Genomic DNA, 16,938 nt, shown 5'->3' with positions numbered 1-16,938 from the left:
TGGAAAGGGCTGGAGTTCATTGCAAACAATTATTATTTCCCTGCATTTATTCAAAGTATCTGCTATTGGGTTGCCACAAAAATATTTTAACAAGTCCTGGCTGTTGAAATTTCTGTAAAAAAAAATATTGTTGCAAAAGAGAGCAGGTTTCCAGAGTTCAGAGAGAGAGCGAGAGAGAGATTGAGAAAGAGAGAGAGAGAGAGAGAGAGTAACAGACAGAGTAACAGACAAAGCTTCAGACTTACTTTGCAGTGACTGTACCAGTAAGATTGAGCTTCTTTGGCACAACATAGACTGATGGTACATCCAGTTTTACAGAAAATTTTGGTAAAACTGGGAACAAATAAAAATAAAATTATTATTATTGACAAAAAACTTTCCCAGAGAATTAAGCAAAAATAATAATAATAAATATAAACATACTGAATAAAAATAAAAGTCATATTAAAATTATCACTACTGTCCAATTATGATTTCTGTGTAGAGCTGTACAGAGGCGCCAGTAGGATAAAAGTTATTAAAACGTTTAAAACGTTCGGGATGCGGTGGTGGACCAGCCAACCCAAAACAGACACAGGTACTGTTGATTCAAGTAATAAATAATTTATTTATATACTCCAAAGACAAGTTGCAACGCGTTTCACGGGCAAAATCCCGCTTCCTCAGGCAATAAACAACTGGAGTGATACACAGCACGGAGTCCAAAATACGCTTGGCACCTCTGATTTCTGCTGTGCCACATGATCTTTAGAATCATAAAAGTGCGATAAGGAAAACATTTTCCTGTCATGCAAATCTCCACTTACTCATGTAAAGAATCAACTTTAGACAATCAAAGTTTCTCATGGCATGTTTATTTATTAGCTGCCATTCAACTAATTAGAAGTTGTTCATTTTGATAAGTTCAGTTTCTTTACAGACTGCAAGTTAGGAACATATAAATATAATCCTCTATAATAATCCCTCAGTGTCTCTGCATCCCATGTGTGTGTGTGTCCCTTTTGCACTTTGCGCATGTGCAGGGACGCAGAGACACTGAGGGGGAGTGACGCGCTGCAAGGGATGACGGGCCAAGGGGCGGACGGACGGGCGGGCATGTGGGCGCATGTACAGTGACAGACCTAGCCCATTTTTAAACGGGCTAAGGTCACTAGTAAGATATAAAGTATAAAATATGTTCCAGGAGAAAAGATACATGGCTACACTGATGCTGACTAGTTTGTGGTATAATATGAATATCTAGTATGGTGACTTACAATTAATTAGTAAAAATATAGTGATATAAAAAAAAGCAGGCAGACATGAAAAGACATAATAAAATGAAACATACCGTAATCTCTCACAAAGAACAAAGCAGAGTATGTACAAGTCTGAAATTTAAAATGAAAAGCAACGTTAGATATAAGGCAAAACTTTTACATAAGTTTTCCTAGTCAAACAAACTTTGAGCAGCTTTTCTGATAATATCCCAATATTGGTGTACACCAGACAGCTAAAGAACTATACTGTATTCTATCCAGTTCTGATCCCTCTGTGACTCCCAGTCATTAAAATTAAGATCTACTTTTCTCCATCAATAAAGTTTTCATCAGCCTAACCCTTTGTGTTTTGATTTCCACAATTTAGCATGGTTTTGCCTGCAATTTTAGTATGGTGTCTGAATTACAAATGTCCACCTACATTGGATTTAGCTTGTATGGTCCAGTTGCCCAGCATTGGGTTTCTAGTCAGAATGAATTGTGTAGATGCAACTCCTAGGTCCAAATTCATTTTCACCCATGTTTGGACAATATTGCCCTCGGGATCCTATTGTTAAGAAAGAAAAAGGTATGATGAAATGCCTACAATAAACACTACTACATTTTGGCCACTACATTATGAAAAAATGATACTCACTCGTATGTGAAGGTCTACTTCTCCATAGTATGGCTTCAGATCCCGATTTACAGAAATCACTCTAACATGGACAGTTTCTCCGGGTCTGTAGGTAGCTTTGTCAGTTTGTATGAATATAGATAAATTCTTTGTGAGAATTTGTATTTGCATTTGATAGAAAAACACCATGGTACCCTGGACACATCCGTTTACAAGCAATAAGTAGATATCTGAGGCTGTGTTCAATGGGATCTGCAAGAAGAGCGATCAATTAAAAAAATGAGAAAGAGAGAGAGAGAGAGAGAGAGAGGTGCTTATTTGTCATATTTATAATTTATACCTGGACCTTGCAGAGTGACAGATAATATCCAAATCATATCACAGTCAATTTTGTTACCCTATTATGTAGTACCTAAATAAGTACTAATTTTTCTCCTCCCCCTTACCGAATGTAACCAGTATGTGACGTCTTACCCCCTCCTCAGGGTAGCCAAACAGAGCTAAGTATTTTACCTGCTCCAAGACTGTGTCAAGTCTGCTCTCCTCTTCACTGCAGTGGCAGGAATCTAGTAATCCTCTTTACTGCAGTGGCACACTGTGCTGCTGCCTACCTCCGTAGAACTACTGATTGTACACTCTGGCTGTATGGAAGAGGAGATTAGTCCCAAGCCGGTGCCGCAGCAGAAAAAAAAATCATTCTCTGCTGCACCACTTTGCATATAGGGATTAGACAGCAGCTATCTAAGGAGTACTGGGAGAAGGGGGAAGAGAAGCAAGCCCTCTGCAGCCAAAGGAGCTATTGTTACAAACTTCACAACTTGTTTTCCTTATTTTCTTTCCTTGCTGGGTGCTGAAAAAGTACTTTATAATACATACCTGAAATATAATTCTAGTAGTCCTTGAATATTTGTATTCCTTAAAGAGAACCCGAGGTGGGTTTGAAGAATATTATCTGCATAAAGAGGCTGGATTTGCCTATACAGCCCAGCCTCTGTTGCTATCCCAAACCCCCCTAAGGTCCCCCTGCACTCTGCAATCTCTCATAAATCACAGCCACGCTGCTGACAAACAGCTTGTCAGAGCTGGCTGTGTTTATCTCTATAGTGTCAGTCTGCTGCTCTCCCCGCCTCCTGCAGAACTCCAGTCCCTGCCTGCATCCCTTCCCTCCCTGCTGATTGGAGGGAAGGGACGGGGGCAGGGACCGAAGCTATGCAGGAGGCGGGGGAGCAGCTGAGACTGACACTACATATGTAAACACAGCCTCACAGCAAGGCTGTGATTTATGAGGGATTGCAGAGTGCAGGGGGACCTTAGTGGGGTTTGGGATAGCAAACGAGGCTGGGCTGTATAGGCAGATCCAGCCTCTGTATGCAGATAACATTCTTTAAACACACCTCGGGTTCTCTTTAACCTATTTCTAACACTAAAATGAATAACAGCTAGATTTTTATCCATTGGGAATGCAAATAACATAATGTGGAATTCGATACATACCGCCGGAACAGTAAGCAATCCAACAGAATCTGAAAGTTAAAGAAAGAAACACTTAATCGATTACCTTTATTAGGAGGACGTTTGTCTGAGCTTCATTGAGGTTTATGAAATAAAGCAGTGCAGAGTGACTATTTGCACAAAGCAAAAGCCAAAAGCAATCACATACTAATTCTCCGCAGTCATATGAGGAAAAGCTTGAAATAAGATTGGTTGCTTTGAATATTATAAATTACCCTTACATACTGAATAGGCTTGTAAATGTATACACACAGCATTGTCCAATTCATGGGGAAGCTACGCTTGGGGGTCATTTTGTAATTACAGTTTTGTTGCTGGTTAGTCTGTACCTCTCGGTTTACAAGCCCTACTCCATAGAGCCAAATTAATCCATGCCATGCACTGATGAGGATCAAACAATCCGAAACAGTCTGTATGCATGTTGGATTATTATGGCTCTGTACAATTTAACAAGCTGACACATCATTGCATTCCAGCGGTTCTGGAGGTGTGTTTAGCTTCTAAGGGTACAATGGTTAATTTGCATATATTCAGCAGTGGTGCTCTGGGAGACATCTCGAGCTCACTCCAACCTGAATTATCGCAAATTCTTTCTGTTTTAGGAAAGCAATTTTTTGTTTTAGTTTTGTAAAGAAAGATACTTACCTTTGGCAAACAGTTTACTTGCATTGACAAGAATATTGGAGCCAGCTGCAATTCCTGCATTCACAATAATTTCAGGGTACTTCTGTCCAAACCAGTGAACAGCAAGAGATGTATTCATGCCTGGAATAATATACTGAGGTACGGTAATATAATGTGATGGGCTGCAAAATAAAGTAGGTTTAAGTTTATGAATTACTAATAAAATGTATATAGACATACTGAATGTATAAGGTAATTTTGCTTTAATAAATTTATTGATTTACTTATGTAATAAAACACAAATAAACAAATCATCTGCACTTAAAGGACAACCGAGGTGACATGTGACATGATGCGATAGACATGTGTATGTACAGTGCCAAGCACACAAATAACTAGGCTGTCTTCCTTTTTTTCTTTCTCTGCCTGAAAAAGTTAAACATCAGGTGTGCAAGTTTCTGCCTGGGTCGGGACTAGATTGGACTGGGTCAGACTATAGCATAACCCTCACTGATAAGTAATTTCAGCCATAAAACACTTTCAAGTCAGTAAATGGCTTCTGAGACCCAATCTCATTGCTGCAAACAGATGTCAAAATCTTAGCTAAGATTCTGTCTAACAGACTGAACTCAGTTATACCTACCTTGGTACATAGAGATCAAACTGGGTTCATCCCCAATAGATCCACAGCTTTAAATCTACGACGTCTTTTCATCAATCTACAAGCCAATCACTCAAATATAGGAACTTATCTCATTAGATGCTGAAAAAGCATTCGATACCATAGAATGGGATTTTCTACTTGCAGTACTTTCTAAATTTGGATTTGGCGATGGGTTCTCCTCCTGGGTAAAGTTGCTTTACAACAGACCAACTGCGAGAATAAAACTCAATGGCTGGCTGTCCTCCTCCTTGACACTCCAACGTGGTACTCGGCAGGGCAGCCCCCTCTCCCCACTATTATTTGACCTAGCACTGGAGCCCTTAGCTACACTGATACGGAATACTAATACTATACGTGGGTGGGAATTGGGACATATCTCTGAAAAAATAAGTCTTTATGCGGATGACATGCTTCTCTATATGGCCGACCCCGGGGAATCTCTACAAACAGCCCTCTCTATCATTGAACATTTTGGCTTATTTTCTGGCCTGCGTATAAACTGGACTAAGTCGTATGTCTTGCCGGTGGACCACTTTTCTCCCTCTCCGGACCAACTTACAACGCCTCTTAAATGGGTTAGTGAAATTAGATATCTAGGTATCAATATCTCTCGCCTTTTGGATGATTTCATCCCATTGAACCTCACCCCTGTTACATTCCATGATCACCAAGCTTCGAACTTGGGAAAAACTACCATTGTCCACACTTGGTCGTGCAAACATGTTTAAAATAAACATTCTTCCTAAAATTCTATATGTATTATGGCACTCACCAGTGTATCTTCCACCCCACACCTTTGTTAAGTTAAATGCACACTCGACTCAATTTATTTGGTCGCACCAACGACACAGATTGTCTCTCTCTGTCCTACAGCATCCTAAAGACTTAGGGGGTATTGCATTGCCTGACTGTCACTCTTACTACCTAGCTGCGCAACTATCCCTCCTGTATGCCGGGTTTAGAGAGGATAAGCAGGTATTGCAAACCCTCCTCTTTGAAAAGCTACCTGTTAAATATACAGATCCTGTATACAATGTTTTAAAAGGTAAACAGGGTATAACTAATTTCCACTCTCTTCCTCCAACCTTGAAACAAATACTATCTGTATGGGATAAAGCTCATGTAAAACTCCTTCATAAGTTTGTCATACGGTATCTCCCCCTTTGGGAGAACAAATGTCTACAGGAACTTTTCAAAATAGAAGACTCTGGATTCTGGATTAATAAAGGCATAAAATATCTCTATCAACTCTTACAGGGACCGAGACTCAAATCGTTCTCTCAACTATCAGAGGAATATGGACTTCATCATACATCTTTTTATAAATATATGCAACTATCCCATGCTATCTATGTGCAGTTTAAATTCTTTCCGTCAGAACTAAAGGATTCAAGTATACTTAATATAATTAATGGTCTTAACCCTAAACAATTAATCTCTGCTTTATATAATGTGATTGTTACTCCCACTGCCAGTGTTCGTGCCAACTCCCGTAAAGCTATATGGGAGATGGATGTGGGACCAATAGATGAGCAGGATTGGGAGGACACCCTTGATAGAGTACTCCTAGTTTCCCCTCACGCCCCTGATCGTCTGATTTATCTGTATATAATACACAGGGCCTTCTTAACACCCATAAGACTCTCTAAATTTAAACCCAATGTCTCACCTAATTGCCCCAAATGTACCACTGATAGGGGAACCTTTTTTCATATGATCTGGACCTGTCCTGATGTTAACCTTTACCGGACACAAATTATTAAATTTCTAAATGACTATATGGGCTGTCCAATCACCTGTGACCTTAGAGTATGCCTCTAATACATTTTCCCTGATTCCTTTACAGAAAAATATAGTCGTCAATTCACAATTGAAGTACTACATATAGCCAGGAAACTTCTCACTAGATACTGGATACAGCCTAAAGTACCCACTCGCAGGGAATGGGTGGCTTCTGTTAATGGTGTCCTCCCCTTACGAAAAGCAATCTATGAAAAACGAGGTGCATTGCGTAAATATAACACAATATGGAAGACATGGTTAGACTCTCAGCATACAAAGCTATGAGCCTTATAGTACTCCTACATATAGCTTCTCTCTCTTCCCACTACCACTCTATATATAACCTTGGTGGTTAAAACAAAACAAAGAATCATAATGTATTCAAAGTCTTCTACTCTTGAGAGACCGGAGGCAGCATGGTCCCTACTCCTCATCAGTTCTGCCCTTGTGCAGTGGGCAATGTACTTGTATACCTGTTTTTTTTTTTTTTAATTATGGGTTTTATTTATTCCCTTTTCTTTTATTTTCTCTTTATTTTCCTCTCCTTTGTATTATGTGTTATTTTTTTCTTACTTAGTGGTTATCTGGTTATCAGAAAACACTTCAAGTGTTGGACAATGCTATGCGATAATTGTATATGTCACATACTTTTAGCATTATATATTGCTACTGTATATACAATATTATTGTACTACTTGATCCTTTCTATAATAAACTTGAACTGTTTTCAAAAAAAAAATGGCTTCTGAGAGCAGGAAAGAGATAATAATAATTCATAGATTTGAGCTCATGACAGTGAATGTGTCATTGAGCAGAGACAATGAAACAGTAAAAACTTAAAAACTATATTTCAATATAAAATAAAACTGTGGGATAGCTAAAAAAAACATTTTTAGGAGACTGAGGATAGATCCAATTGTTTTCTTCATCAGTTTATTTTCACCTTGGATGTGCTTTAAGAAATGAAGCTTAAAGGACTTACGAGGCCTGATTTTAAAAAAATAAACAAAAAAAGTTAGATACCTGTGTGTTTTTGTAAGGCACGGAGGACGCCGTCCGCGCCCTCCGTGCCGTTCCGCCGGGTCCCCGCTGCTGAATATCCCCCCGAACGACCCCCGACCGCACAGCCCGGATCGGGCTCTCCAGCCTTCACCAAGATGGCCGCCGGAGCTGGCCGCGGCTGCGCAGTCCGCATAGCCGCGAGTGCGGCTGCGCAGCTCTAAGGCCAACCCCCCGATCCACGTAACAGTAGCGTGGATCGGGGAGTTGGCCTTAGAGCTGCGCAGCCGCACTCGCGGCTATGTGGACTGCGCAGCCGCGGCCAGCTCCGGCGGCCATCTTGGTGAAGGCTGGAGAGCCCGACCCGGGGCGTGCGGTCGGGGGTCGTTCGGGGGGATATTCAGCAGCTGGGACCTGGCGGAACGGCACGGAGGGCGCGGACGGCGTCCTCCATGCCTTACAAAAACACACAGGTATCTAACTTTTTTTGTTTATTTTTTAAAAATCAGGCCTCGTCCTTTAAGTAAAAAAAAACTTGATGTTTTAAGTTTAACTTTATATATTAAAAGTTCTGTTTGAAATTTTTTTAGCTCAATTACTTGTTTTTATGTTTAAATAAAACACGTGCATTCTGTAGTGCTTGAAACTTCCAGCTCAAAATATCAAAGAGTATGGCCAGTCATTAGATTAGTCCAGCTGTTAAAAAGGAATGACAAAGCCTCCTGCCCTGTACAAGCAATTACTCTTGCAGCAGTTTGAGAATTTATAGTACTCCCAACATGGTACAGAGAGTATGTCATTAGGGATGCAAAGAGGAACAATTTGAGCTTATTGAAACTTGCTGGCTGCAGAATTAACTTTAAATACACTTTTAGTAACATTACACTGCAGAAAGACTCATGCAGCACTACTATATGTGTCATACTACATTATTTAGTATTTTTAACAAATGTGTAATGTCTCTTTAAAATTGCCTGAAGCTAAAATTTGTGTTTTAGATTTAGATAGAGCTGAAAAGAGTTAGAATCTTGTTCAAGTTCTTATTGCTGTCTGTGCCCCAGCTGTGTATAATTTCTCACTCCATGACACATGTATTCTTGGGTAAAACTCTATCACAGGGAAAGTTATACTGCTACCCCTCACTTATCCCAGTTCTTTCCCAGTGACACCATACACCAAAATTAAAATCCTTGGTGTCACCAAAATCAGAAGTCATGGTACTTCTCTCAGTGGGGGCATAGACAGTTATAAGAATTGTACAAATGTTAAGGTATTGGGCTATATCCTATTAACTCTCCTCTGAGTTTTCTCCAAGTAGATAATTTTTCATCTTACTTATAACGTAATTTTTCAGTAATTAGCAAGGGAAAAAGTACAAAAAAAAGTAATTAAAAAGGTAATATCAAACTAATTTAAGTGATTTCTTGCATGGTGAGAGCATTAAAGGTACGCTGAAGTCAGAAGGATACGGAGGCTGCCATATTTATTTAATTCTAAACAATACCAGTTACATTAGCCATACATCCTGAACAAGCATGCAGATCAGATGCTTCTGACAAAAATCTGATTCAGAAACTGCTGCTGCTGCTGCTACTACTACTATTGAAAAACATGATTCAGAAACTCCAAACAAGTGGTATTATTTTAAAAGAAACAAAAATGGCAGCCTCCAAATACCTTTCACTTCAAGTGCCCTATAAAAGTGTTTTATTGATAAGGTTTAAGAATATCTACTTGTAAAAAACTCAGGAGAAAAGTTAAAAGGATATGGCCCAATATGTCATTTTCCAAACAAAAACTGGGCTTGAGTGTTAATCAGGACAGAACAACCTGCTAATGTGCATTGAAGTAAATATGTAGAACCATATGCTTCTTATAGAATTTAGACTGCTTTTCTTATTGTAATTTGCACAGACAGAATGACAATTACCGTAGATTTTTTTTTTTTTAGTAAATTAGCTACAAACTAGTCACCTATTAATCAAACGTTAAAAATGAAAATCAATGAACGTATAGTATGTTTTGTTGAAATATCCAGCCATTTGCAGCAGGTTATTAAAGCAATAAAATCTTGTGTATGCTTAGATTTGTAAAGAATCATAAATGGCAACTAAACTGAGAAATATGGTAGCTTGAGTCATACATGGAACAAGTATGCAAGCATGAGAGACAGCCTGATCTTCATACATGTTCAAGAAGAAAAGTATAAAAATGCAGAGGATCAACACAATAGTAATGGCTTTCTTTAAAACAAAACAAAACAAAAAATTGTCTGCAATGGTATTCTCCATACTCCTCTCAGTTCAGATTAAGAAAAAAAAATCACTCCACGTATAAGTACGGTAGCCTTAGCCAAACAGATAACTCACAAGAATGTATGACTTACCTGGCATTACAGCTTAGCAAATATAGTGTGAGGAGCACAGTGTTCCCCAGGACACAAGGCCCTAGAATGAACATCTTCTTGATCCTTCCTCTGAAATTGAAAAGTGTCTAGTGTGCTGGATCACTAATACAGTGGCATGAAATGATGTGCTCTTCAGACCAATGACCCTTTATATATTCTCTAGAGGACAAAACCAGACTGCTCACACCTAGACTGGTACTGCACACCTTGCAAACAACTGTCACAAAGGCAGACACCTCACTTTTTTTGTCTGGATTTCCTGCCAATTGTGCGTGTGGTACCTCCACTGAAACTAGCTATCTTAGCAAGTGTTACAACTTAGACCAAAACAGTTATGTATCCTAACACTATTCAGGTGTGCAGAAACTGTTCTGGAGAGGCTACTGTAAAAGTAAGATGAAGTGTATATGAATAAAACATATTTCTGAAAATACTAATGCTCTTATTTTATGTATAGATCACTGACTGATGCTGGTTTAGTTGTCGTCATTACTACATTATCTGTTAATAAAAGCATAAACTATACAGATTTGTATGTATTAGAAGTTTCAAGCAATGAAAACACTAAATCATATTTTAAAAAATTATCAAAAAACCGGACGACCTTCCTATCAATATTTGATTCAGTTTTTGTCTGAATACTGATGCAACTAGCGGTGAGCTTGAATCTTGCATTATGATGCAAAATTGTCAAATTATTACAGGATTAATTTTTTCTTATTATCACAACTTGCTATGTAATTTTGCAATGACTTGTAATTTTGTGACAGTATGATGGATTTTCACAAGATACACATTCTCATGAAGATGAGAACCATCGAATTCAATTCATTTTGTTTTCACATGCGTGACCACAACTTTTTGCACAAAAAAATGTATTTTCTCATGGTCATAAACTTCAATGCATTTGGCAAAAATGCATTTTCTCATGCCCATATATTTTCACAGATATTGTCATCCTAGCAAAAAATGTAAAAGTTTTGTGAAAACCATGGCAAAGCGGAAATGGCCATATCACTGTACGGGAGACACATGTACGCTCACCTTGAATTTACAAAAATAAATGAGTGGATTACGTGAACGTAATTTTTATTACTTTATTACTATTTATTACTATTACTATTGCTTTATTACTTAATACTGAAATGGCATTAGATTTTTTACAAAACTTCTGCTGATTTATTCAGCAGCAGGGATTCTTATTTCTCATTTTCAGGTCAATGAACTTATAGAAAACCACAGCATGGTATTGAAAGGTGCTTTTGTGAGGGTCCCCGGGATGTACAGTGTAGCGATGAGATGAAACAAGAACAACTATCTTTGAATTTGGTGATGATATTCTGGGAAGATTCAGATGGGTTCTAATCAATAAACCAATGGGGAGACCCAGGTTGATATTTTAAATGGTTTTTTTTTTGCTGGTGCTTCCTTTTCATTGCATTTATTTAACCAATTTCAGGACCGTCCGCCTAACTCCCCTTAAGGACCAGGCATTTTGCGGTGGGGGGGTGCGCGTTTGGGGGGGAGGGTAAGGCGGTCGGATCCCCTCTGTGGCTGGCTGGGCAGTGTCCCCACATGGTGGCAGGTGTCCCCCCTTTCGCCAGCAGCCATCACTCCCCTTCCAGGCTCTAGCGATGAGCCGCAGTAGCCCCCTCTTCTCCGGCCAGCATCTCTGCTCCTAATGCCGCTCAGTTCCGGGTTGCGGCTTGATGACGTCATCAAGCCGGGACCCGGAACTGAGTTACATTAGGAGCGGAGATGCCGGCAAGAGCAGAGGGGGGCGCCGATCGTCGCTGGAACGGCAAGGAGGTGAGTGGATCCTCTTCTCTCCCCCCTGCCACCGCTGCTGTCAAAATGATCACTATGATCCGCCGTCGATCGTAGTGATCACGTGATCAGCAGCCATACACGATGGCTGCTGATCACTGAGGGGAGATGTCAGCTGTTATATGACAGCTTAATCTCCCCCTCCGGGTGCGCAGCTTAATCTCCCCCTCCGGGAGCGGAAACGGCAGGCCGTTGTAGATTCTACACCACATCAGGCTAGAACAGCCACAGTGCAGCGTAGAATCTAATGCAGGCGCTCCAGAAAAGGTTAACCAACAATAAGAATAGCAATAATATTTTTATAGTGCTTTTATCCCTGGGGACTCAAAGCGCTGTAACCCTGCATTATACAGTCTCAAAGGCTAGGGAAAAGAGGTGAGTTATTAGCCTTTTTTAAAGCTGTCCAGAGAAGGAGCCTCTCGCACTGATTGTGGAAGGGAGTTCCATAGAGTAGGGGCTGCATAGGAAAAGGCCCGAGCACCAAATGGTAAGTGTATCCTGGGAATAACCAGATTCATCTTGTTGGCAGAGCAGAGGGTGCGTGGAGGGGCATAAAGTTCCAATAGATCCGCTATGTATTTGGGTCCCATGTGGTTTAGAGCCTTAAATGTCAGCAGGCAGATCTTAAAATGGATTCTCCATTTTACTGGCAACCAGTGAAGAGTTTGCAGTACTGGGGTCTGGCTGCAGCATTCTGTACTAGTTGTAGGGGGCGCAGAACCTTATCTGTAGATCCGATGAACAGGGCGTTGCAGTAGTCTAGGCGGGAGGATACAATGCATGAACCAGGGCAGGTAGGTCTTCAGCTGGGATAAAGTGGTTGATTCTCGCTATATTTCTTAGATGGAAGAAGGAAGACTTCACTACAGCTGATACCTGCTGTCTGAGTTTTAGATTTCCATCCAGGATCACCCCAAGGTCTCGCACAGAGTCTTTGTACTGTACGGTATCTCCCCCAATCAGGGCCGGATTTCTGGAAAGGCCACAAAGGCCATGGCCTAGGGCGATAAAATCAGATAAGATAAGAAGGGCGGCATGACTTGGAGAGAGAAGAGGTCATATGTCAAAGTTAATCACCTCTTCTTGTCCCGCAGAGCAGCCAGCCAGTGCCCTGCTCTGCACTAATAGCTGATTTCCAGAGTTCCCCAATTCTAGCAAGTCTCTCTCTCACAATTCCTGGTGTGTTATGACAATAAACATCTGCTGTCACCTCACCTGATGATCCATTCCTCTTATCATGATCATACAAGTTGATGTGAGAAATACCAGGGATTTACATTACAAAGTAGATAGAACTAAGGTCCACTGAGTTTTAGTGCAGGCATTCACAGACATCAGTGAGCTCTGCTAATTTCTTCACTTTCTCCTTTACAGCTGTGACACTGACCCCATCAGCTCTAAATTACACTTTCTTATCTCTAGTCTACCTAAATTTATGGCTTTAGGGTTTTTTTTCTTCCTAGCCAGCAGTGGTCTCAGTTAACTCTTTCCTGACTCATTTTCTGTCCTTCAATTCCTACCATCTATGAGAGGAATAAAAATGCTATTTGCTTTACTTTCATTGCTAAACTGTCACTGTCACCTGAGCTGTTACTACCTCTATGCTAGTGTGTGGTTTGGCATCCTTCTCCTTTCCTGTAGCAGTAGAGCATTGTACCATCTTATCCATCAGCAAAAGCAGAGTTTTGAATCAGAATGATACCATTTATTGGCTTAAAAGAAAAAAAGTAATCTTTCTGTGAATAAGCCTGTATACTGTCAATATGTTAGAGCACACCACCATATGTACATTCAGCATTCAAAAGAGATACATAGATTTTTCAAATATAAATAAATGTCATTCAGATGCTTTAAAGTGGAGCTGAACTCTTGCACAGGACAGAAGGAAAACATAGAAAAATCCACCTTGTATGTTTTTAGAGAGCCTGTGTAATTCCCCCTCATCTGTGTCTAATTTGAAGTTGTAATTTGATCTCTCCCATGTCCCCTAACTGCCACAACATCTAAGCTCATTTGAAAGCACAGGATGTTAACAATATGTCTGCTTCCATGAAAGCAGGAAGTAGACACTGCCGATTTATTGCAGGATTTGTATCAGCTGTAACAAAGATTTTTTTTTAAAAGGTTATTATGTTATTGTGTATCTTTTGAAGCAGAGAGGAAGTTCTGAGTTCAGGTCCACTCTAATTACAACCAAACATCCAAAGTGGGTATTGACAGGATGTTTGCTACTTACCTGTTCTCTGTTTCTCTCCATTGAGCTGTCCTGTCACCTGTTTGTGGCTCTGACTGCAGCCAGTCGCAGAGGACAAAGAAGCAGCGCATGCTCTGGCCACTTGCGACTTGCGCAAGTTTTCTGCTCCTGCCCAGATGTGCACAGCAACCAACGCCAGTACAGTGTTATGCATTCTTGACAAGTACATCTATCAGCGTCATTTCTCAAGTATGCATGCCCAGAACACTATTGGCTGCTGTGCACATTCGGGCAGGAGCACAAATTGCAGGAATTATTGAGCAGACAGAGCATCCACTGAATATTGAGCAGACAGAGCGTCCTGTGATTTTTGGCTGAATGGGAGGCAGAGCAGCACAACTGAAATGAGCCCATTCAAACCAATGATCGATAGTCAGAGTGTTGGACAGAATGTTTTTTGGTAGTGGTGGCGGGGGGGGGGGGCGGTAGATGACAGCAGGCCTAGGGCACTGGAAAGTAGAAATCCGGCCCTGCCCCCAATTGCTAGTTTGAGGTGGTGAGCGTTTTGAATTTTATCCATCATGTGTGGACCCCCTACCACCAACACCTCTGTTTTGTCAGAGTTCAGCCTCAACCAGCTGGTGTTCATTAAAAGAGGTGTGTCCAGGCCACCAACTGGCCAGTAATAGCCAGCAATGTATAAGGAAATGAGCATGTGCATGCACTGTTTCCACACTCTGTTCACTCACGCATTTGGCGTCACTTTCCTAGTGCTTAGGCAATCACAGCAGCACAAAGCCAAGAACCTCACCTTAGTACATTATGCTAAATGTGTCCCTCAGTGGAGTGCTTTTTAGTGTTCTGCCACAGTCAGGGGCCAGTTCTTGGGTAGAAGCAAATTAACCTATTAGCATGGGTTACCTGGAAGAAACCCACACAAGCACCAGGTGGACATGCAACTATGCAAAGAATACCCAGGCTGAGATTCAAACCTGAATGGCAAGTGCTGCATTGGAATAGTGACTGTTATCGTGTCACACTAACATCTGTGTGACCATACTGTGTGTTATAGGTGACCTCAGCATGTCCCAAAAAAAAAATCTGTGAAATGTGACAATACCCCTTAGCTGGTATGCTGCACCACCAGCAAAGCACCCAGTAAGTCATGTGGTCCTACTTCCATTGGCTTTACCCCCCCAAAAAAAAATATTATTATCTTGGTGCATGCCAGTTGCATCAGGCCTCATGTCTGCCCTGGCCACAGGGAAAGCTATCCTGCATCACCATCCAGTATGTCATTTCATCCTATTTTTATTGGCTGTACCCAACAGCTAAAACATTTATATTATTACCCTAGCACATGCCAGCTAGTCCTGGCCTCATGTCCACCAGGCCACGGGCACAACTATCCTGCCCCACCTTTGGCACGACACTCAGTATGTCATTTGGTCCTATGTTGATTAGCTTTAAACCGCAAAAAATTATTAATACTGTTAGTTACCCTGGCACATACCAGTTATTTCAGGCCTCAGTCTCATTCAGATTTTTATTCAGCAGGTAATTGCCCATTTTTTCTGGCCTCACATGCCAGGAAGATAAATGTTACATTTTTCATGCATCTCAGACAATGGCTTCACACAACAGTTTTTAGGCAGGTACACACGGCGGCCATTCTTAAGACCTTTATTTTAAACATATCGAAGCTATATGTGATTTTTGGCATTTATGCATGAAAAAAGCCTCTGTGTAAAATACATATTTTAGGAGGAACATTTCGCCCTTGATCCCCCTCTGCCATGCCACTGTCCAGGTCTTTGTACACTTTGTACACCTTTTTAAAATAAATTCTTGTTCGCAAAACGGTAAACACGAAAACCGCAATGTTCGGCCATTTCTTCCAACAGATCATATGACACTTGCACACAGGTGAACTTTATTTCACTAACTATGTGACTTTTGAAGGTTATAGGTTGCACCAATTTTAGGCGCTTAATGGCCAAGGGGGTAAATACATATGCACATACATACTAACTTTCAGTTTAACATTTTCTAAAAAGCATTTTTAATATGTATTTTTTTCAATTCACTTCACTACTGCAGACTATTTTGTGCAGATCCATCACATAAAGTACGTGGGGGGGAGGGGGGGGGGGTGAATCAGTTTGCACCGCATATACACAATTTAGCAAGATTTATGTACCAAGTCCTCCAGTGTAACGGTTTTGTTTTTCTCACAAATTATATCAACATCTATTTTGTATTTATCTACTCCCAGCTTAGAGGAGAGCAAATCCACCTGGCCAAGCATTAACTCCTATGGTGGCTTGGCACACTGCTTCCTCAGTGGTGTAGTGTTTAGTGCCATGCTGGCATTGAGCACCCGTAGGACATGATGGGGGTGGACTGGAAAAAGTTGTGTTTTTGCTTGCACACCTATAGAACCCAAACCTACACAGAATTGGGTATCTAGGTTTAATTCCAGGTGTGATTTCTTCCTGCTCTCCTTATTGTTAGGTTACAGGCACAACCACTGCATGACCAGGTAAGACTGTGTGATCAGGTACGAGAAAGTAAACGTATAACTAATAAATAACAATTTAGAATTTGCAGTGGTTGGGTATCTCCAGTAGCAAACCTAGGCAACATTGCAGAAATCAGAAATTGTTTGGCAGTTTCTTTCTTGTCTTCACTATACTACTTCTTGCAGAGCATAATGTCTCCTCAATATAAAACTAAGGATACAAATAGACAAATATAAATTAGAAAAAGAGACACATTTTGTTAATATAAAGCAAATGTAAATGTTCTGAAAGATTATAGAGAGCTGAAAGGGTACATAATGTGGAGCTGGCGATAAGGGAGCAAGGGATCCTTTCACATCCTAAAAACTAGAGATAAGTTAATTGGCTTCTCAGTAATCATGCACCAGGAATTTGGCTATTAGGTAGCCAAACCTCCTCATCGAGTATCAGTTATTAAGTAGCCAAACCCTACATTGGCTATTGGTTAATGTTATGCATAGTTTTACGGGAGGTTAGTTTTAGACATAGGTAG

The 16,938-nt window shown here is 40.5% G+C and overlaps 1 protein-coding gene across 1 annotated transcript in view; it reads right to left on the bottom strand.

Moving 5' to 3' along the window:
* Positions 1–4,150, bottom strand: part of LOC137504766 (CD109 antigen-like) — a 128,878-nt gene extending 124,728 nt beyond the window's left edge. The window contains exons 1-2 of the mRNA XM_068233351.1: positions 4,033–4,150; positions 246–333 (exon numbers count right to left, since the gene is read on the bottom strand). Of these exons, the coding sequence (XP_068089452.1) occupies positions 246–333; positions 4,033–4,150 (206 nt within the window). The remainder of the gene's footprint in view (positions 1–245; positions 334–4,032) is intronic.
* Positions 4,151–16,938: the final 12,788 nt, after the last annotated feature.

Source organism: Hyperolius riggenbachi, chromosome 4 (assembly GCF_040937935.1).
Source record: "Hyperolius riggenbachi isolate aHypRig1 chromosome 4, aHypRig1.pri, whole genome shotgun sequence".
Lineage (NCBI taxonomy): Eukaryota > Metazoa > Chordata > Amphibia > Anura > Hyperoliidae > Hyperolius > Hyperolius riggenbachi.
Note: the sequence above shows the minus strand (reverse complement) of the source record. Positions and strands in the feature narration are given on the sequence as shown.